Below are 23,069 nucleotides of genomic sequence, written 5' to 3'. Positions count from 1 at the left end.
GTCCAGCCAGCATCTGTGATGTTTTCATAGTTTAGGGTCCCCGCAGAGGGGTGTCTGAAATCTTGCGGCAGTCCGGGGTTGAAGTCCTGGCCACTGAGCCTGGGCTGCTTTCATGCAGCGCAGCTTGGGCCAAGGCTCAGACAGCCCAGCGCACCTGACAGTGTGCGGGCAGTTAGCTCTGTGGATTCAGGATTAAAAAGATAAATAATGAAGCCAGAGGCAGCTGAGATACTGCAAGACCAGACAGCTGTTTTGTGTCTGAAGTCCAAGTGATAAGCAGGTGCTTTCGAGCTCCTCTGTCTTGTCATTTTGAGAGCCCCAATGGACCCACTCATAAATACGTACACAGGCTGGAAAATCATCCGCTTCTGAGGCTGATGCCCTCACAAGAGCTCATTAGTAACTAACGCTAGTTTGGTTTAAAAGCAACTTTGCTTTTTAAAATTCTAAAACTGATCTCCATCTGGAGATTGCCTCTCTTTTCCTGGTGTCTTCCTTTTTCCACAGACTCCACTAGGCAAGGGTTATAGTGAAAATCATCAGTGATAGAGACTTGTTTTGTTTTTAATACTCAGAATTTAAATTCCAACTCGCCCACTGGTGGCACAAAACAAGGAGGCAGTGCCCCACCAACACCTCCTCTTGCAGCCCTCCCTCCCCGACCTGGATGGTCCCCTAGCATTTATCAAATTACAAGCACTCGGCATTATCTATGCATTTTTACCCCCATCCGGGTGCAGTAGTCACAGAATACAAAGGTATCTTAAAAATGACAGCTCCGGTGCAGCATTCTGAAGGCCCAGGGCCCCTCCGGCCTCCCAGACCTGCCATAAGGGGATGCGCGGGTCTTCCTGCAGTGTTCCAGAGAGGTGGGGGGGGGACACGCTAGTCCTACACATGGATTATGTGCCCTGTATTCGTTTCCTAGGGTGTCCATAACAAATGACCACAAACTGGATGGCTAAACAAACAGAAACGCACTCTCTCACCGTTCTGGAGGCTGGAAGTCCACAATCAAGATGTCAGCAGGGCCAGGTCCTTCCGGCCTGGGTCCCTCCGGCTCTAGGGGAGAACCCTGCCTTGCCTCCTCCAGTTCCTGGCGGCTCCAGGTGTTCCTGGGCTTGTGGCTGCATCCCTGAAATCTCTGCCTCTGTCTCCACAGGGCTCCCCCTCTTCTCTCTGTCTCTTGTAAGGACATTTGTCATTGGATTTAGGGACTAGCCTGATAATCCAGGATGATTTCATCTCGAGATCCTTAATTACATCCACAAAGACCCTATTTCCAAATAAGGTCACATTCACAGGTTCTGGGTAGACATATCTTTTGGAGGACCACCATTCAACCCGCTACATGCAAGATCTGCCTGACACTAGAGACAGCCAGCATTTGCTGAGTGCCTACTGTGTGCCAAGCACTCAATGCGCACATCAGCCCATGAGGGAGGGACTGCGCTGATCATTCTCAGAAGGCGAGGATACAACTGAAGGAGCTTGCCGAAGGCCCTACCACCTGGTGAGGAATGATGGAACCAGGACTCAGACCCAGAGTGACTATGTCAGGGTTTGGACTTCTGAACCACTCCTCCCTGCTTCCTGCCACAAAGCCTGGGCCCTTATCCCTGGGCCCTGCTGGGCAGGCCGGCTGCCCAGGGCACCAGTCTGCCCCATCCCTGAGGAAGCAGGAATGAGTCAGAAAGTGGGTGGGACTGTTAAATCCCTCTCCTTAGTTGGCCCTGGCTCCCACAGCAGGAGCTTTGCCATTGGTAAAATACTCAAGTCCGTCCAGACAGTGTAGCTCCTGACCCCACCTAGTTGTGGGCCTGGGAAGGGCAGCTGCTTGTGCTGGTAGGTCTGTCTGCCAGAGGAGCCTCCCCAGCCTAGAGGGAGCAGGCCCTGAGGAGCGTCTCAGAGGGAAGGTGGCGTGCTGGGAGCTTGTCTCCCGGGAGCACACCTGGCAGACCCCTCTCCCACGGCCGCTCAGGCATGAGCATGTCGTGCTGTTTCCAAACAGATCATCAGCCCAGTTCCCAAGGCAGTGCTGTCACGTGGGTGTGATCACCCCCCTATTTGCAGTCAGGGTTTTCATTGCTGGCCTCCACACTCTGCAGAATGGATTTCACCTGTTGGATGAGCCCCACCCATCTCACTTCACTTCATCTCACCTCACAGGTCACCCTGGAGCTTTAATCCAGTGGTTCTCAAAGTGTGGGCCCTGGGCCAGCAGCATCAGCAGCATCAGGAAACCTGCACCCCAGACCTACCGAATCAGATACTCTGGGGGTGGGCCCAGCAGTCCGGGTGATTCTGATGTCCTTCTAACGTGGGGCTCTGCCTGGTTCACAGTAACCGCTCTGAGCCAGCGGTTCTCAAACTCAGCTGCACACTGGAATCACCTGAGGGCTCTAAAAATACGGATGCTCAGGCCACACCCAGACCAACTGAATCAGACTCTCGGGGGATGGACATCAGCAGCTTCTACAGCTCCTGGGTGATGCCTGTGTGCAGCCAGGACCGACGCCCATGCTCTAGGCCTCACTGTTACTTCTGTAAGATGATAACAGCTGAGCTACCCCAAGGCATCTTATCAGAATCATTTCCCTTCTGTGACCACGAGCTTGAACCCTGGATAAAGGGGAGAGGGTTGGTTCTCAAGCTCGGACAGCATAAACAAATTTGATTATAACAACGGCAAGAGATATGTGCATTAAAGAAAAGGGAGCTCCTTCGTGCCTCCTCCTCTATTTGGGTGAAAGGGCATAACCTGCCACTTTCCACTCCGGCTTTCTCTTTGGTGGGGGTGGCGGTGGGGAACTCCACCTCAGGATGGGGTCTGATTTGCAGCCGGTCAGTCGGGGCTGACCCCCCGGGTCTGAGGCCTTGTCTGCCCCCGCCCTGGCTTGCCCACGCCTCTCTGTTTCTCTGGCAGCTCTGTGTGGTTTCTGTATTGCTTCTGGAGACCACCCTGTTCATGGCTCTGTTCTGCAGGACGGGGACTGGCAGGGAAGGGGGCTGCCTGACCGCTACTCACGGAAGTGCCTTGACGTCCATGTGTCTCAGCTCATCCCCACGTGACCCCACAAAGTAGGTACATGCACCCCCCTCTTACAGGTGAGGAAACTGAGTCTCAGAGATGCCCACAGCCTTGGAGAGGGGGAGCAGGGATGCAAACCCAGCTCTGCCCTACTCCACCTCACCGCACCGCCAGATTTTGAAGCCAGAAAGACACGATCAGGAAATAAACATTCTCTTTTCTTTTGTTTTCCACATGCTGTTGCTGAAGGTTCTCCACGCTGACTTTCTGAAAAAAGAGAATGCTATTTCTCACCACACGTTGGCGTTCCAGACATCAAATGCGTGGTCCAACAAGGACAGGTGTGTTATCTGTGGCTGGTGCTCAGCCGGGCGCTGCAGTCCGGGGACAACCTGCACCTGCAGCTCGGCACAGGCAAAGCCTGGGGCCCTGCCCACCGGGCTTGGGGCGGGACTATGTGGGTTGTGAGCCTGAGGGGGCCCTTCTGGAGCAGTCCAAGCCAGGAGTGCCTTAGCCTCCCGGATCCTCAGTTTCCCTATCTGTAATGTGGGGATAATATGGGGTGCAGTGAGGATGGAATGGGAGGCTGACTTGGGGCCTGGCTGGTGGTGAGTTCTCCAACCTCCGACGCTCCAGTTCCTTGGCCAGGAGCGGGGCAGTGTCGGGGGTAGCTGGGGAGTCGGCAGAGCAGAGAGAGCAGAGACTCAGCAGGGCAACTGCTTTAGAGGGGTCTGGGACATTTCTAGAGATGAATCATAGGGCTGAGGTTTGCTGACACCATAGCTGTGTGGGCTGGAGGCAAGCCAGTAATAGTGATTGTAAGCACCACACTTTGGATGCAAAGATAATAGGAAATGGCTCACCCGCTGGTGATGGGTAAAGCTGTGCGCACAAGCACAATCGGGGGAACTGACAGGAAATCTGTGAGATCTGTGACAGGGAGTGAGATGATGGGGGCTGAGTGTCTTGCTTGTTTAATGTAGTTTGTAAGCTTTAAAAATAGGTCAAAGCAATCAACTTTACAGGAGGACATACGCTACCGCTTCCCAAGGGAGAGCACCTCGCCCTCCTTCTCCGAGGGAGGAACAGGCGTAGGACCTCCTCGACTGTGCTGGTGGAGATTACGATGGGAACACTGCCTTCAGCCAAGATGAAATAAGCACCTACTCTGTGCTGTGCTGCGGGCCACCTGCTCTACCCGGTGGACTAGGACCTCACTGTCCCCAACTTCAGTGACTGTATCGTGCCCCTGGGTACATGCGCATTCCTCTCACAAACATTTGCTGAGCATCTACGTATATGACCCTGCTTCACTCAGCAAATATTCGTAGAGTACCTATTATGTGCCAGGAACCATCCCAGGCTCTGGGAATCCAGCGGAAAGCAGTCCCTGGCCTCCTAGAGCTGCTCGTTCTAGTAGAGGGAGAAAAACAGTGAGCCAACAAGAGGAGGAGATGATAGGCAGGGGCACCAGCACTGAAGGAAGCAAAACAAGAGAGCCCTCCGGCCAGGCAGACAACAGCGTTTGGAGGGGCCGGTGCCCCTGGGGTCAGCAGGGCTGCCCTGGGAGGAGGCCTCCCCGCTGAGACCCATACCCCATGCAGGAACCACCAGGTGAGGACCTGAGAGCAGGGGGCCAGGGGCACAGCAAGTGCAAGGGTCCCCAAATAGGCAACATCCGCCACCGGTATTGTCACCAACCGGCTCTCTGGGGATCAGAGACTGGTCACTGCAGGGAGGTGGGAGGAGGGTGGGCAGGCTGGAGAAGCTGTGAGGAGGGCCATGTGCAGGCCACGGAAAGGGGCTGGATTTGGTTCCAGGAGCAATGGGAGTCCCCGGAGGTCCTGACACAACCTGGTCGACGTTTGTGAAGAAGGTCCTCTGACGGCCGGCGAGGTTGGCGGTGGAGTCCGCCTCTTCCCGTGAGAGAAGCCAAGGTGGAGCCGGCTGCCCTGCAGTAAGCGAGCTTCTCGGTCCCAGGCAGAGCCCAGCGAGGGCTGAGCAGCAGTGACACACAGCAGATGGGGGCGGGGACGGGGCAGAGGCACCCGCGGAGCGTTCACACGCGGAGGCAAGACGGAGGCCTGGGCTCCCCGGGGTGATGCGGCAGGCCTGGAGAGCAGGAGGCGGGAGCGTCCTCCCCGCTGGACCTGCAGAGGGCACAGGGAGGCCTGGGGGCCCTGGGGGCGAGGGCACAGGGTGGGGGAGGGGCTGCACGCAGGGCCCCAGGAGCCGGAGGCCTAGCGAGGAGCCTTGAAGGAGGAGGGGCTGAGGGCTGCCGCACGGAGTGGGCAGCAGGTACGCCCGAAGCAGGCTGCCCCCGAAGCAGGCTGCCCCCGAAGCAGGGGGGCTAAGGTCAAGACTCTGTGCCCCTCGGGTGTTTCCAGGGCCAATCCAAGCATCTCCAACAACACCATGATGGTGCTCCACCCGAGGTCATCCACAAAACATGGTCACTGGTGGAAGACCATTCCCCATGAGTCTGACGTGGAGGGCAGGGCGGGCTAGGCGGGTGCTGAGCGGCGGCTGCCTTCTGGCAGGTTCCTTGCCTAATCTGAGGGGCCTTTTCCTGGCCTCGCTGAGCATTCCCATGATGCCTTCAGTACCTGAGCCCCAGACCAGCGGACCATCTGCTTTCAGGGGGAGGCCACCGCCTAGTGCCCCCGACCCACACCTTTCCTTCGTGTCCAAAAAGTCTGGACATCTCAGGGATGTTACAGGACTTTCCGTCAGTTACAGTGCTGGAAACCAGCCCACAGCAGAGGGCAGCCTGCCGGAGGCGCACAGCAGTACTGCCTGTGCTCAAACCTCCTAATTTCACCTCTTCCCCTTTTAATTTCAAAAGGGACAGTGTTCCCTGGAGGAAATTAGCAAGAAGTAAATAAAAATTACCCAGCATCCCACCAATGAACAGTTGTCAATCCTTCCTCCCAGGCTTTTTTCTATGACTATTTTATATTTAAATACAAAAATGGGGGTGTTTTGTCTCTCCCTTCGTTCACTTTACAAGATATTGTGAGGGTTCCCCGTTTGGTCGGTGGTCCCCGTGGGAGAGATTTTCACGACGGGCTCATGGTGGCTGACTGGCCCCTCCCCTCTTGGGGACCTTAGGTTTTTACAGCCATCCACGGTCTTCCCAGTGTTGTAATGAACCATCTCCCAGCCAGATCTTTGGACTAGCCTGTGAATATTTCCTTAGGATAAATCGCCAGAAGTTTAACTGTGAGGTTAATTCCATGATTTTAAAGTGGCAGTGTGAAACAGCAGAGAGTTAGCCACTGATGATTAAGTAGCTAAGAACCAAAGGTTTTTTTTCCTTTATGCAGTTACTGATTATAGCTTTTAGTTGTTTAACCCACCCATTGTTAACTGGCTGCTTAGGCAAAATGCCCTCTCACTCCCGCTAGGCTCCTATAGACAACATCTCCCTGGAGCCTGGGTCACCACAGTAATGGGTGTTTGAGCTGTTTTTCAGGATCTAGAACCCCTTGTCCACTTCAGGCCTGTTGAGACCACCAACTCATCAACTGAGCCCGCGCAGATGTCTGATAGGCGACCTTTTGACGTCAAGAGGCTAAAAACTCCACCCTCAGATCATGCTAGCACCGCCATTTTGTGAACATGGGTCCTATGAAGAGGCATGGAGTCTGACTACTTGTGCAGATCATCAATTACTTCACCTCCAATCACCTCTCTCCACGTTTCAGACCACCTTGCCCTACCCCATAAATATCCCTGAGTGCCTATTTTCGAGGAAGCGGGTTTGAGGCTCATGCTCTCGCTTCCTCGCATGGCTGCCTTGTGAGTAAACCCTGTGTCTGCTGCAATCTCGTCATCTCGGTGTTCGCTTTCTGGGCGGTGGGCAAAAACGAACCTGGTTCGGCAACAATTGCGTCGGATTACTTTAGAAGCAGAATCTGCAGCTGGAAATGAGAGAATTGGGCCAACTGCTGGCCTGTGGGTTCTTCCTCCCTCTCCTTCCTGTCCAGATCCCAGACTCCCAGCCCTGATTTTGCAGCATTTGAGTGTTTTTCGGGTGTCATGAAAATCTCTCCAGGAAAAGGCCTTTGAATTCATTTTCCTTACATCTGGTTTTTGTGCTAAGCCTGGTGGGAAGGTTGGCTTCATGGTTACACCCCCGTGACAGAAATAGGGTGGAGGAGGGAGCTGCATTTCTTCATTCAATCAAGTATTATTTTAAAGTGTTTTATTGGTGTCTAACACAAATAAAGGATGCAAATCTTAAGTGTACACACAGTGAAGTTTTACATATAAATATACCCATGGAACCACCATGCAGGTCAAGGTTTACAACGTTTCCCACTCTCTGGAAGGTTCCCCTGCATGCCTTTGTAAGAAACAACCATCAGAGGCCTACTGGGTGCCGAGCACGGTGCTGGGGACACACCCGGGAAGGTGAAATTATGGTCTGCTCTCTGGGCGCGAGCTCTGGTGACTGAGTCTCAGGGAATGGGTATTGTCACAGTTGTCCTGCTGGTGCCCAGGACATGCCCTCTGAGGGGCTCCACCTCCTTCCTCTTCCCGCATGCAACAGGGTTGTGGGGAGTTAGAGGGGTGGATTCTGGAGTTGTGTCAAGAGAGTTCTGTCTTCACTTCACCTCCTGTGGCTCCTCTCTGAGCCTCAGTTTCCCAACCAGCAAAATAATGATAGTAAAGTGTGTTAGCTCATTTAATTATCATACAGTCCTACATGGGGGAGGGGCACTATCATTCCAAATGTCTAAATAAGGAAACTGAGGCACAGAAGAAGTTAGGTAATGAGGCAAGGTCCTATAGCCAGTAAGAGGCAGAGCTGGGATTTGAGCTGAGAGCCCACTGCTCCTAGAAGATATCTTATAATAACCAGCATCTACAGGATTTGGGAGGATCCTGGGTCTCAAACAGAAGTGTTTTGTGACAATGACAAGAATTACTAGTGCCATTGTGGTGCAGCAACGTCTGTCTATCCTAATTATTTATCCAGCCATTATCTAGCCTAAAAGGCTAGAGGAAAGCCGGGGGCACCCTGGGATCGATGCCCCGCTGGGGCTCAGGCTGCTTGTATTCCAACAACAGAGAAAGGGGTTTTTTTTTGCTGCAAAATATGGCTGACATTTAGCTCGTCCCCTGAGGTGCTGGGTCAGCCAGGCACCTTACATTTGCATTATTTATGGGATTGTCTCAACAGCCGGGAAGGTGGCCTCATCTCCAGGCTGTAGTAAACAGAGTAAAGCTCAGAGAGGTGACGATACTCGTGAAGCTTCCAACCAAGTCTGTCTAGGGCCATTGGCGGGACTTGCCAAAGCCTCTTGCTTTGCGTGGCTGCCTTTCCATCTCACGCATCTGCCCAACCCAGGCCATCCTGACCGTTCAGAGCCCCGACCACTCCTGGTCTCTGAAAGACGCGGGCTGGTTCCAGACGGAGTGATTTGTTAGGATCGATGAATCCTTCTGGGAGGCATTCTAGAACTCAGGGTGTGGCAAAGGAGGATGTGTCCAGCATGTCTTGTGTCTTTGCTTAGGTCAAGGTGGCTGCGAGCAGCCCCTCAATATCATCGTGGGAAAGTACCACCTGGAGGTGAAAAGTGTGGACAAACACATCTTTAAACCTGAAGCACACATTTTGTACATTCTCTTCACCCCACGGGGTGAACGTAATGAGAAACTCAGGTCGGCTGGGGGAGTGTGTCCGGGGAGACCCACACGAGGAAGCGAGAAGCAGCACCTACTATGCACCACGCGTAGTCTATGAACTTCACTTGCTCTCGAGGTTCTTGCAAACTAGGTGAAGGGACCCGTCCCAGGAACAGATAATGGACACTCTGGAGCATCCTCTTTGTGGCCGAGCTCCTCGGCCATATCCCTTCTCCTCCTCCCCTGGCCTGACCCCACCCCAGCTGCCTTTTGCCTCCACCACTGTACAAAGGCTGCCCTTGTGTGGGGGGCACCAACAACTTCTTACTCACCACCTCCAGCGGCAGGGCCTGAATCATGACTGATGTTCCCCTCCTTCTGGAAATTCTCTGCTCTTTTAGGTTTCTTCTCTCCATCTTTCATCGGCCCAACTTATTCCTCCCTGTGGCTACGCTCAAGGGCGTTTCCCCCATCACCAGCACCGGCCTCTCCCGAGGGTGCTGGACATCTGTTGTCTCTTGTTGACACCAACCCTTTTCCACACCTGCCTTCCTGAGGTTAAAAACCTGTCAAGTGTACAAGCTAGAAACGAGGGGGCTCTTTTTTTAAAGTTTTGTGTTTGGAAATGATTTTAAACTCAGAAAAGTGGGCAAAAATGGTATAAAGATTACCCATATACCCTTTATCTAGATTCACCTGTTGTTAACATTTTGGCCTAGTTGCTTCATCTCTCTCTTTACACACACACACACACACACACTTTAATTTTGAACCATTTGAGAATAAGTTGCATACATTATAGGTCTTTACCCCTAAACACTTTAGTGTGTATTCCCTCAGAATAGCATGTTCTCTTACACAACCACAGTATGGTGATCAACTTCAGGAAATTCGGTGTTGACATGACACTTGTATCTAATGAAATTATCGGTATTCCAGGTTGGTCAGTTGACCCAATCTTGTTCTTTATAACATTTTTTTCCTCCAGTCCAGGGCCATGTGTTGCATTCAGTTGTCATGTCTCTTTAGCTCCTTTAAGCTGGGACTGTTCCTCAGCCTTTTTCAGTCTTTTTTGACATTGACATTTTTGAGGAATGGAGCTCCCCCTTCATTTTTAATAGAACATTCCTCATTTTTGAGTTTGACAATTTAGCATCTTTATATTGTTATGCATCCCTGGCTGGAATATTACATAAGTAATGCTGTGTCCTTCTCGGACATCACATCTGGAGGCACATGCTGTCCACCTGCCCCTCATGGAGATGTTAAATTCGATTATGTGGTTAAGGTCTCCAATTTTTCTGCTCTGTAATTACAATTTTTTTCTTTGTAACTAGTAAGTGGTCTGTGTGGAGACACTTTAAGACCATGCAAGTATCCTGCTTCTCATCAAAATTCCCCATGCCTAGATTTAGCATCCTGCCTAAACCCACCTTCTCTGTGATGGTTGCACAGTGACTTTCCAGCTCCAGCTCTCCCTCCACCTTACCTGCTGGCCTCCAGTATTCTCCTGGAAGCTGAGCCCTCCTTTCACCCCCATCTATCTATCATCTGTCTGTGTGTGTATCTATGTATCTATCTATCATCTATCAATCAATTTATCATCTGTATGGACTCACGGATCTCATTTTTTTCCCAATAGTTTAAGATTCATTCCTGTTCTTAATTATGTTTGTGCTCAAATTGCCCCAAATTTGCCCAGTGGAAGTCCCTTATGGCTGGCTTAGGATGTTCTTTTTGATGCCTTCTTAACCCTTGCCTCCCACTTCCTGCCCCTAACGCCCGCTGTTCCAAACCCCTCATAAAGACCTCGTGGACGCCTAGTCCAGGAAGCCTCCTGTGTCCCAGGGGGTGAACGATGACCCTGTGTGTGTGCTCTCTTGCTTCAGAGGACACAGTCTTCGTGTCCTCCTCTTGAAGGAGCTCATTTTGCTCCTTCATGTCCTGATGAGGTGGAGCAAAATGAGCACATCCTGCACAACACGGCTACCGTTACATAGGTTTCACTCACTCTGTCAAAGAAAAACCCTGGAACTTTGGTCAGGTAATGAATTTGCCATCCTGTGGCTGGACCAGGCCCTACTTGATGGACCCCCTTTTTAGTTAGGTAGTAGCCAGTAAAGGTTCTGGGGAAAGCTTTGTGAGCCTCAGGTCAAACGCCAGCCTCATGCATGTGAAACTTGCCCAGAGAGGGGGTGACCTCCCAGACTGCAGGCGGATGGTGGAGTCAGCACTGGAAGCCCTTTCTCCAGGGCCCCGCCCAGGGCCTTTCCCTTTGTCCTCTGCTTTCTGCCACCCCCTGCCTCCCAGGGTATTTATCAAAGAACCAACCACTTAACAATTATTTACCAGGAAGCCTCATGACAATTGGAATGTTGATGTAGATAAAAAGCTTTTAAAACTTGAGTGAGACTTTTTAGAAGACTTTAGTCTGGAGGCTTCTGGGCAGATTTGCTTGTCTGGACTTGGGTTATTCCACCGGGTAGTTGTGAAGTGCAAATTAGACGGTATGTGTTAAGTTTCTGACACAGAGTGGAAGGATGACCATCTCTGTGCAGCCATGAGACCGAGCAACAATGTGGAAAGAGGCAGGGCTCCACGGCTCTAAAGGCACAAGTCCAGGGGTGAGGATTCATGGCACCAGCAACTTCCAACCTTCCCTCTCACTAGATTTTGCAACAAAAAACTTCTGGAAAATGCCATGCTCTACAGAACTGCTTGGCTTCCCCTCCTTGCATTGGGTCTGGACACTGAGGATAGGATGGAAGTGGCGACAACAGAAGAGGGACTCCCATGAGTGAGGCTGCTGTGCGCGCTCTGCAAGGCGCTGCACATACGTCCTCTTGTTTCGCCCTCTCTTCATTCCTGGAGGGCTGACCAAGCATTACCACTTGCAGAGGAAGAGGCAGAGGGGAACAAAATGGGAGGGAGTGGTTGGCAGGGGAGGCGCGGGGGTCAACAGAGGAAGGAAATAGCCAAAAAGAAGACCACAGGAGGGGTGGAGAAGAAGGAATCACCTGAATCCTAGGTAGTTACCCCTCTTAGAAAATCAAGGGTGACTTGAAGAACCCCAAAGAATTATGACCACAGAACTCTCCCACATGCCTTCTGGAGAACGAAGATTACTATCTCTTCCTTTTATTTGGTAGTTTCCCTCTCTGATTACAAAAGTAACACGTTACTCCAACTCTGTAAATATACTGAAACCATTGAATTGTCCAGCTTAAACTGTGGATTTTATGGAATATAAATTATATCTCGATAAAGTGATTTAAGATAAATATATAAATAGAATTTAAAAAGTAACGAGTGCTTATCACAAAAGACTTACAAGACTTGGAAAATACAAGAAAATGAAATCATAATCTCCTCCCTCAGTGATAATGTCTTAACATTTTAGTGGGTTTTGTTCTTTCTTCTATTACTAATGCTTACACAGTTGAGATAATGTTATATGTGTAGCAATTTGTAGTCTATTTTATTTAACTTGATCACAAAGGAATTTTCTCCCATGGTATTAAAAACTCTTCTGGTTCTTCTTTTTAATGGCTGAATAATAATATATCTTGGCACATGTGTGCAAGTATTTCTGAAATGTGAATTCCCAGTAGGGGGTCATAGGGTCAGAATGTAGGTATATTTTGCTAGTGCCAAATTGCTTCCAGAAAAGATTGCATTGATTTATGCTCCACTAATAGATCTTTTTTATTTTTGCCAGTCTAATGGTTAAATAATCTCATTGTTTTAATTTGCACCTCTGATTATTTGTGACTGAATATTTTTCTTATGTTAATTGACTATTCCCTGTGAATTGCCTGTTCATATCCTTTTTTCTGAGTCACTTATTTTTTCATATTAATTTGTGTGTAGTCTTTTTTTTTTAGATCAAAACATTTATTTTTTGTGTTACAAGATCAAAAATAAATCCAAGCAGGTAATGAAATAAACATTTTTTTAAAATGTCCCACGCTGGGTTCTCTGTCCTAGAATTCAGTCAATAGTCCACGCGTACGTGGCTTCAATACTTCTTCTGGATGCCATGAGGTCTCCATCTTATAACCATGTTTCTCTAGTTCAGCTCATAACTGGAGAAGTCATCCTGTACATTGTTATCATCCTAATTATCCTCCCAGACATGTGCATCTTCATCTAAACCAGCCTTGTCTTCCGCAGGGAACTCGTCCTCCTTCAGAGATCTAAGTCTACTGGCTGCGTTTTCTCTGACATCGTGACTCTCTGCGCCCAAAACCTCTCAGGTCAGGAGGAAAGTTGGACCCTTCACTCTTCCTCACGGCAGCTGCCACTGCCGCTCTTAATACATAAGGAGTGCTATGCGTTGCAAATCGTCTATCATAGTCTGTATCTTTTTAACCTCTAAGATGCCTTTCATCATTAGAACTTTTAAATTTTAATGTAGCCGAATTTGTCAATCCTTTCCTTTCAGGATACTGGGTTTCATGTCACCCCAAGAATGGAGAAATATTCACCTCTGTTTTTTCTAGAATTCTTAGCTTTATTTATACAATTAGATATTTATTTGGAATTTAATTTTTGGGTGTGCGATGATGTAGAGCTACAACCTTGCCAATAGGCTATCATTTCCTAGTGCTTTGAATTGCTATTTTTCTCATATTGTTAATTCCCGTATATATCTGGGTCTCTGGACTCTAACTTGCTTATCTTCTCATGCAATGTTACGCCGTTTAAATTACTGTAGTTCCACAGCACATATTGATACGTAGTAGGCACATGTCCCTCCACACACCTCCCCCCCATTTTTCTTGTCCATAGAACTTTTAAAAGCTGTTAGGATTCAGATGGATATTGTATTGAACTTATCAATTTATTTGGGGGAGAATTATGGCAAATGACAATATTGAATCTTACCTTCCAGGTATGTGGGATATTGTTCCATTCAGATCTTCTTTGTGACATTTAGAAAAGTGTTATTGTTTTCTCCATATATAATTCATATGTTTCTAGTTGGATTAATTCTAAGGCGTATTACAGTTTTTGTTGCTTTTGTGAATGAAATATTTTTCATTATATTTTCTAATTGTTCGCTGGACTATATGGAAATTGTTGATTTTGATATGCTGATATACCCAGCAAAGGACTTTACCAAACTCTTATGATTTGTTCCTGAAAGAAGGTTTCTGATGGCCTGTTTCTTACAGGGTGTCTGAATATTCCAGGGAAAAACCAGTCGGTTACTGTTTCCCTTAGACCAGGGTTTCTCAAACCCTAATGTGAAAATTACCTGGGGAATATTGCTAAATGGCACATTCTGATTCAGCACGTGGGGGTGGAGCCTCAGAGTCTGCATTTCTCACAAGCTCCCCTGTGATGCCGGTGTTGCCAGCATGGCGGCCCCCAGACCACTGTGCACAGTGAGAGGCTAGGTGATTCCCGGCGGGTGATTCGTCGGGAAACAGACATTCCTCTCAGATTTCAGATAAGAGACAACTGTTGCTGACATCCATGAAGCAAGAAGCTCTGTCGACCTGGGCAGGGTTCCCAGGAGGGTCTGTGAAATGTCAGAGCTGGAAGAGCCCCTGCAAACCAGCTGGTTCAACCACCTTGGTTTACATCTGAGGAAACTGAGGCCCAGAGAGGTAACTGAGTCATCTAAAGCCTCAAAGCTGGGGTCCCAGATTGGGTGAGTGCCATACTGGGGCCAGCTTTATTCTCAACCAGCCAGGGGACTGACCCTGAGCAAGGCTCCGAGACTCTGAGCCTTAGTTTCCTCATGTATAAAATGGGGATAATAGTGTGACCTGTCCAGCTCACAGGACTACTCTGAGAGTCAAACGGGCTGAAAAGGAAAATGGACAGAGGATGACCTGAGTGCCTAAGGGGACCCAGGTCTGCCTTCAGGATTTTGCAGAATAAGCTACAGGAGAGTGTGTGGTCTTCTATAGTGTAAGCTCCTGGATCTTACCAGGTGCAACTAATTCAAGCTGTGGAAATGACCATGTGGACCAGGACAGTACGTCTGAGGCTGAACTTGGTCCTCAACTTGCCAATTTATAAACAATGCTGCTAACAGCCGAGATGCTGCCAGTGGTCCCCCACGCTGACTGCATGTGCCAACCTGACCGGCTGTGTCTGACTCTCCAGGCATGGGGCCTAATCATCAGTATTTGTCAAAAGCTCCCCAGGTGCTCTCCACCTGAAACCCAGGGAGTCCCTCTCCTGGATGCCCCGCTCCCAGACCTGCTTATTCCCTGAAGGGGGCCTAGTCTGGGGAACAACAGGTGGATGGGCGCCTCCCCTCAGGTATCTGCACACCCTAAGTGGAGGCTGGGGCTGCCCACCAACCAGAAGCAGGACTGAGAGACCAGCTGGTGTCGGTTGGCCTCTGACTTCCTGTAACTTCAGGCAGCTTGAAACTGTGGCGCCTCAAGCCCAGTGCCATGGCTCCCATGCTTCCCCAGGGCCGGGTGAGCTTCGGGGCACCTGCAGGTTAGTAGGAATTTCCAGCCTTCCAGGTTTAAGAATCCCCAGCCCCTTGGTGGTGGTGGGTGACTGAGCAGCCCCTCTGATCTGTGAGCGATGGCGTTGATAAGTTAAAATCATGTCTTCAAGGGGCCCAATGCAGGGAGGGAGGGAGATGACGAATGGCCACACCTGTCCTGGTGAGGGTACACTGCACACCTCCTGCTCCCTCCAGACAGGCCTTGAACCTTCGCCAAGGATGTTAGCAGCCTCCTCCACTTCGCTCCCCTCCAGACATTTCACTCTCACCTCTAACACCCGAAACAGCCCACCTCCTCCAGGCAGCGTTCAGAGTGACCAGAGAAGCCCCCTCCCCCAGCAGCAGGCTGATCCCAGGCCCTTGCCCTGCTCAGCAGCCGCAGCCCACCGGTAGCATGAGGACAGCCGGCCCTGTACCCCCTGGACACTCCACCAGACTTGTGCCTCCCTTTGCAGGAGGGCCCTCAGGTGGGAGCTCCCTTGGATGTGGTCACAGACAGGTGTCTGTGGATTCGCTGAGCCTATAGCTTCCATTCCTCCCTCTGTCCATTTTAGCCTTCATATGGACAAGGAAGCAAAATTTACCCTAGCCCCTCTCCCTCCCATCCATCATCCCCCAGGAATAAAGCTGCCTTTGCAACCCTGTGGGCCTCCACCTCAAGGCACAGAGTGGGCGGGCCAGCCACAGGGGATACTGACTTTGACTAGCCTGAGGAGAAGATGGGTTTGAAATAAGGATGCCCCTTACTGATCTTTGGGGTAAAGAAGACACCACAAGGTGTTCCACTTGAAGCCTCCTGCCTTGCCCACTGCCTCATCTCACCAGCGCTGGTGGCCTTGGTGAGCCCGAGGGATGGCTTGCAAACAGAGCTGGCAGGCAACACAGGAACCCACCCCAAGATGGCCCCAGGCCTGGGGATAGGCTTGTGCTTTCTCAGAGAGGGAAAGGAGGGAGACCCTGCGGCCACCAACATCCCCCTCCCTTGAGCAGGCGTACTTTTGGGGGCAGTCGTCATCCTGGGAGGAGGCGCTTCCTTGTGCCAATTGAAAGCCTGTCTCTGTTAGCGCGAGCCGTTCCTTCTTGTTCCGCCCTCCAGAGACCTGCTCAAATGATCAATACGCTTTTAATTAAACTGACTGCTTCCAGATGACTCTGGTCCCCTGGGTCACTTTTTTCTTTCTGTGAACAAGCTTCTTAACGTAGCTTGTGCTGGGGATCACGTGGGCACTTGGTGAGCCATCCGATCCTCTGAACTTCCTGGGTCAAGGACTGTTTCTCCAAGGGGCCGGGCTGCTTTATTCCAGGCCCTGTTCAGCACACCCAGCCCCTCTCCCTAAGGCTGTAACCCCAACTGGACACACTCAGGCAGAGGCACGTGTGTGGGTTGACTGAGGGTTATTTTGTGTGTAATTTGCATGACATTCAGGGGTGGGGGCTTGGCTTTAAAGTCAAACCCTTCAATCCTGGGCACTCTTGCCCCCACGCCCACCTCCCTGGCATATAGTAGGTGTTCAATAAATGCTTGTTGCATGACAGGTGAGTTTTCCTTTTGCTGGAAATACCACACAGGAGGTGACCCAGAGAGAAGGGTTTAGTTAGTAACTCTGCAAGTGCAGCTCGGTGCCTGTGTATGACACTCACTGGTCTCCCCACGGGAAATGGGAGAAAAGAGGCTTTCTTAGGGGTGCCCTCGAGGTGACCCGAGAGGAAGGATGCCAGCCAGGGGTCTGGATTGGGATCTCCTGCTGAAGACAGGAGACTCCAGCCACCAAGGTCGAGAAAAGAGCTTTTTATTCAGAGAAAAAAGCAGAAGTTTGCGCCCAGTCTCCCTCAATGTTGGCCCTTGTCTTGTTTTGACAGCATTGCAATGCTGTCAGTTTGAGACTAAGCAGAATGTTACACTGTCGCCAGCCGCCACAGAGGGAAGGCCACTGTGCCACTGGTGTGGGGATTAGACAGGTTGTCACCCACGCAGCCCCAGCTGGGGCCCGGTGCAGCCCCTGCCAGGACAGGGTCTGAGGTGGCTGAGGTCTAGCATGGAGATGGGCTCAGCAAGGAGGGAGGGGCCGGTCTGACTCTGTGCAGGTAAAATGCCTCCCCACCAACCAACCTGAACCCAGAGCGGGCTTTGGGGCTCATGGCGACGGACCTCTGCTTTCCGCCAAGCCGGCTGGAGGAAGAGCAATTTCAAGGCCATTGTGCAAGGGCCTTTCTCACGCACACACCTCGGACCTCCGGCCTGACCCTGCCAGACTGACATCATCAGCAAACGGTGACCAGCGAACCTCTCCCCTTACCCTGCCCGCTGACCGCGGACTCCTTTGGGACTCACACAGCACTGATGGAGTCTCTTTGGTACACAATTCACCCTGTGGGCACCCCAGGGCTGCCTTCTTGGTCAGGACAACAAACAGTGGGTCTCCACGGTCAGACGACAGCTCTCTCCCAAAGTGGTGAGTGGCAACGCCCTGCCCGGACTGCGAGTTAATGGGCTTCGTTAATAAATATTAATAAATATGAAAGCTGACACGGACCAAGAAGAGATGTCCATGGCCTGGCTGTGGAAGGCCCGAGCCATTCTGGTTGCTCTGTCAATGCAAGTCCTGCCACCAGCCCTCTCATGGGACATCAGGAAAGAGCTCTGAGCAGGGGTTAGGACAGAGGTGGCTCTGTGAACACCAGCCCCTCCGAGCAATTAGCCCTGGAGCCTGGCGGTCATCAGCTGTAGGCAGGGGTCTCTCTGCAGAGCCACTGCCCTTCAGGGAAGGCCCGAGGACACTGCCCGAGGATTGCGCTGCTGCCTTCCTTTCTTTCTCACGGTCACCAGAGCCTTCGTAAAGTGTCCTAGGTGGCACCTCTGAATACTGACCTCCTTCCCCATTTAACTGGGGCCACAGGCCCCCCTGGACAAGGACTCATGCTTGGCCTGGAGCTGGAAGAGGGGCCCTGGAACAGAGACATCGCGTGGGCAGGCTCCGCCCTGGTGCCAGCTGATCCTGGGGCAATGGGCCAAAAAGAAGAACAAAGGCCTCCGCTGGGAGCCGGGGTGGGGGAGCCATTCTTACACCAAAGGGGGAGACGAACCCTTCTGTTGGGCTTTGTGTAGAAGATGCTGCTTCAGGAACCACTGGAGTGGGGTTTTGGAGCTCAGGGACCCCCGCTTGGGCCTTCAGCCTTCAAATGGGGGGACCAGGGTCCAGGCTCATCTTGGTAGAGTGTGAGGGTGTGTGTGTGTGTCTGTCTTCCTGGTTCATCAATCTGAAGGCCCTGGCTACCACCCGCCCTTTCAGACACAAGGTGGGCGTTATCTTGGGAAAACTGGCCTAAAACAAACAGGTCAGGTTTCTGGTCAGTTCTGCCTAGGTGGGTTGTCAGACTCCATCCAGGAGGGAAAAGTAAATTCCGTTCTGGTGGAGGAGGTCCGAGTCCCCAGAAGCCCTATTTAGGTCCTCCCCCAACTCCCACCTGGGCATGGACAGATCTGTAGCCACACGGCAGGACAGCGTTAAGCTGTGACTCCATGAAGCCTCTCGTGTCTGCGGAATGGGAGCTAAGTTCTGGCGCAGCTGCCATAGCTCAGGCTTGTTTCCAAACTGGGCACGTCCCGCATGTGTGTATCTGCAGCCCAGTGTTGGGGTCCTCTCAAACCATGCCTGACTCCGAAGGCAGCTGCGGCACAGGCCTTTCTCCTAATTCAGGCCGGTGGCAGGGGAGCCCTTTTGGGGAGTGGCCGCGATGCTTGCAGCCTTTCCAGGCTGATCTCTCCTGATGTCAGGGTCCCACCTCCGGTCCCCAAGGCCAGCCCTGCTCTGTCCTTCCATCATAATGTTATGGCCTTACTTCTCAAAAGCCAGGAGCAGGGCCCCAACCTTCCCATGAGAAGACAGACATCCCAAGAACAGCCTAAGGTGAGTTCTTTTCTGGCCCCCAGCAGCCCTGTTCAGAGCTCCCTTTGTTGGGGGAGGCTGTGCAAGCGGCGGAGGACGCCCAGTCTTGGAGAATGGTTCCTGACGCTCCCTCTCCCAGCAGACTCTTCTTAGATGGACTCAGAAAAAGTCCCTCCTCTGTCATCCCTAGTCTATCCCCCACCTCCCAGACCGGGCTCAACACGGGGAGAGAGAGGAGGGGTTACAGAGGACAGCCACGCCAAGTGAGAGACCCGAGGGGAGCAGCGGGGTGCAGGGGAGCGCGTCACACCCATGAACCCCACAGCCACAACGCCAGTGACAGGTTGACAGTGACTTTTCAGTGTCCGTCCCTCTCCCCATAGCAGCATTACTCATCTATCACCTCCACAGAGTCCTTGTCCTTCCCCTCCTCAGACTCCGTCATTGTTTCCGTGTTGTCGGTGTCTGACAGAGTCACCTGCCGCACCCAGTCTCCGTCACGGAGAGGCTCTGGATGACACGGTCCGGAGAAGGGGTTGAACCAGTTCGGGGAGAAGTCCCCACCAAAGGTCTCCTTTACCGACTCCCAGCTGCCCGTGTGCTCCCTCGGCTGGTTCTTTCGTTTGAGGCGCTCAATGCCCTGGAGGGACAGTGAGATAAAGAGGGTCAGCATATAGGGCTGTGCACCTTCGGGCACATACCCCCAGCCCCGGCACAGCCCGGCACTGAGGCCCAGGGCATGGGTGGATGGGGCTGCTGGGGCACAGCCTGCTGTAGGCCAGGTCAGGGCTGGAGACTCCTCAGAGGGCTGAGGGGGCGGAGTGGGGAGCAACGTGGAGTAGCACAGCAAGAAGGACCTTCGAGGAACTGGCCTGGTTCTCACCTACCACTAGCCCTCCCCACTTCCCTCCCACAGGTGCCAGGGCTGCCCAGCCTTGTTAAGTAAGGCCAGCTGCTGCACAGGAGCCAGGCTGTCCAGTGGCCAAGGACCAAGGAGTGACATCCCAGGCCTCTCTGGGCATGAGCTGGCCCACCCATCCTGAGACCACTAAGACAGATGATCCCTCCCTAAATATTCTGGACCACTCCCCACCATGGTAGGCACAGCAAACTTAGCATGAAGAAGGATGACAGGGTTCAGGTGAGAGTGCAGGATACAAACACGTGAGATGAAGAAGCACATGAGTGTATGGCTAGTGCCAACATGCAGCAAGCAGTTGGAGGGTGCACATGGTCACTGTGGGGAGGCAGAGGCTGGCGTGAGGGCTGCTCATGCAGCACACCACCTTGTGGCCTCTCCCAAGCTGCCCACTCACCTGCCTCTGGGTGTCGGCTGCGACTCAGCCGCCAGGCCACAGAAAGAGGGTGTTGGGTAAGGGGAGAAAGCCAAAGGAGTTAAAGACACAGCGGGCCAGCTCTCAAGGCCCACAACACCCTGCCCAGAGCCTTTTACCCCTCACTGGGGCCTCTGCCTTCTCCATCTCTTCTGGAAGCCAAGGGAATTGGCTGCAGGTTTGCCGGGCACAGATATTGCTCATTGACATGACTCTTTCCACCTCGGAACCATCTCTGAGTACCTAGTTCTAGGCTTTCTCTTCTTTTCTACACAAGAGCCTCACATAACTGGTATAAACCTTTATGTTATACAGAAAGAGAAACTGAGGCACACACACAGACTGAGATCTGACCACATCCTGGGTCAGCTCTTCTTCTCCAGTACTCTGTCTTCCCACACCATATCAGAGATTTACGTTTCTTGGCTTTTGAGAAAATTGTAGTCTAAAGAATCTGATCTCAAAGGTCTGCTCATAAGAGACTTTACTGATTATGAAGGGTAAAACAGTAGCTTCATAGTAAGGAAACTTTGCAGGCACCACCTTAACCCAATGAAAGTTAATATCACCGGGAATGAGACGCATCAGCGTCATGTACCTTGGATATAGTGCACTGGGAAGGACACACCATCACCTCAGAGGTTTTCCTGCCCCAAATGCATCATCTCAATTTAATTGTGAGAAAACACCAGACAAACACAAATAGAATAGTCTACAAAATATCTGGCCTATAATCTTCAAAAGGGTCAAAGTCTGATGAAAATGTTTTGAAACCAGATAGGAGTGGTAGTGGTACAACATTATAAGTTCCCCTGAATTGCACACTTTAAAATGGTTAATTTTATGTTCTGTGAATTTCACCTCAATTAAAAAAAAGGGTCAAGTTTGTGAAAGATAAAGAAATACTGAGAGACTGCCATGGATTGGAGGAGACTAACGAGACATGACAAATGATGCAATGAGGCCTCCTGGAACAGAAACGGATGTCAGTGGGACACCTGGAGTAATTTGAATAAAGTATATAGATTAGTTAATGGTGTTGTATCAATAGATTTCCCGGTTTTTATATTTGTATTATGGTTATATAAAATGTTTACACTTGGAAAGACAGATTGAAGGGTAAATGAGAACTCTTTGTACTATTCTTACCACTTTTTTGTAAGTTTGAAATTATTTCACAATAAGTTAAAAAAATAATCTGAGACACAAATATTTATGCAATAGTCTTAAACACTGAATTATAACAACGGAAAGTTGGAAACAATTGAAATGTCCAATAATGATGGCTAAGAAAATTATTCTATAAAGCAGAATACTATGCACCTATTAAAAATGCTGTTAATACAGTTTTACATGACATTCGAAAATCCTGTCCACGCGGCAACAAAGGAAGAAAGCTGCACATGACATCATCATGGAACTTATGGTTACCTGGGGGGAGAGGAGTTTAGAAGATCTGCACTTATTTCTGTAGACTCCCCACACTTTCAAGTTTTCAACAATGAGCAGGTGTTACTTTTATAATCCGACCAAAATCCTGTTTCAGAAAATGGACCTTGTTGACACAGTCTTGAGGGAGCCTCGCGGAGTCACGAGCACAGGAGGCCGCACTGCTCCCGCATGGGCCCCTCGCCAGGCCTCCTCACTTGGCAGAAGTAGTAATGGCTCACGGGGTGACTTGCTTTGGGGATCCTGCATTCCTTCCTGGATGATCGTGTGCAGCATGTCAAGAGCGGCGTTTTAACTGTGATTGCAGGGGAGCTGGGACCTCGCCATGTGGCAGACCAGGCTACAGAGGGGACACCCAGAAAGGACAGATTGGCTGTATCCACACTGACTGGGCTCGCTCAAAGCCATGACTGTGGGTCCTCACAACAAGCAAGTATTGATACAGCAGATGGGAAAAAAGAAGTTGAGAGGCCATGACAGTGGCCAAAGCTTGTCCTGCTGGTCATGCACCAGAATCAAGCCTAGACCTGGTGTCTTCTCTCCACCCAAGGTGTTTTCAGTCCTACTGCAAATTCTCACTCTGCCTGTGCGGATCTCGAAGACAGAGAAGAGCTGTAGGGGAAAATGAAGCAGAAGAGCCACAGGACTACTATTTCCCATTCCGGTGTGTTCCCAGAGGAGCCCTCTAGGACTGTGCTCCACCTCCTCAACGAGCTCGCAAAAGCATCCCAAAGTCCGGCCTGGAAGTTCCTCAGCGGTTAAGTGGATAAACATCCAAAGAGTGTCAACTCTGAGTCTGGAGAGGAGAAAATATTCCAAAAGAATCTGATGCATAAAAAAGGCCTGAGGTTCTGGACTCTCAGCATCAGGGGGAGCCAGAGGGGTTTCTTTTTCCAGATAGGACTCAATTTTGAGTTTTGTGTAGATTTAAAGGTGTCCTGAAGGTAAGGTTCTGAAGCTGGAGGTTTGCAGAGGCAGCAGTAATACTGACTTCAGGCTCAACAAACAAGAATGGTTGATTCCTGGGGCCGCCCCGTGGCCGAGTGGTTAAGTTCGTGCGCTCTGCCTCGGCAGCCCAGGGTTTGGCTGGTTCGGATCCTGGGCGCAGACATGGCACTGCTTATCAGGCCATGCTGAGGTGGTGTCCCCACATAGCACAACCAGAGGCACTCACAACTAGAATATACAACTATGTACTGGGGGGCTTTGAGGAGAAGGAAAAAAAAAAAGAAGATTGGCAACAGATGTTAGCTCAG

At 51.0% G+C, this 23,069-nt stretch overlaps 2 protein-coding genes across 3 annotated transcripts in view; both read right to left on the bottom strand.

The window, feature by feature from the left end:
• Nucleotides 1-3,280: 3,280 nt before the first annotated feature.
• Nucleotides 3,281-16,765, bottom strand: LOC106838407 (SEM1 26S proteasome subunit). The gene is given in 2 exon segments (XM_070493598.1): nucleotides 3,281-12,859; nucleotides 12,862-16,765. Coding segments are annotated over 2 exon segments (156 nt in total). The 5' UTR covers nucleotides 12,893-16,765; the 3' UTR covers nucleotides 3,281-12,734.
• Nucleotides 16,766-16,917: 152 nt separating this feature from the next.
• Nucleotides 16,918-23,069, bottom strand: part of ZDHHC3 (zinc finger DHHC-type palmitoyltransferase 3) — a 57,452-nt gene continuing 51,300 nt past the window's right edge. For both annotated transcript variants that reach the window (XM_014852441.3, XM_014852444.3), the window contains one exon: nucleotides 16,918-19,670. In XM_014852441.3, coding sequence (XP_014707927.1) covers nucleotides 19,419-19,670 — 252 coding nt within the window. In that variant the 3' untranslated portion in view covers nucleotides 16,918-19,418. The remainder of the gene's footprint in view (nucleotides 19,671-23,069) is intronic.

Source organism: Equus asinus, chromosome 21, assembly GCF_041296235.1.
Source record: "Equus asinus isolate D_3611 breed Donkey chromosome 21, EquAss-T2T_v2, whole genome shotgun sequence".
Taxonomy (NCBI): domain Eukaryota; kingdom Metazoa; phylum Chordata; class Mammalia; order Perissodactyla; family Equidae; genus Equus; species Equus asinus.
The sequence above is the reverse complement of the archived record's forward strand: the minus strand, read 5'-3'. Positions and strand labels throughout refer to the sequence as shown.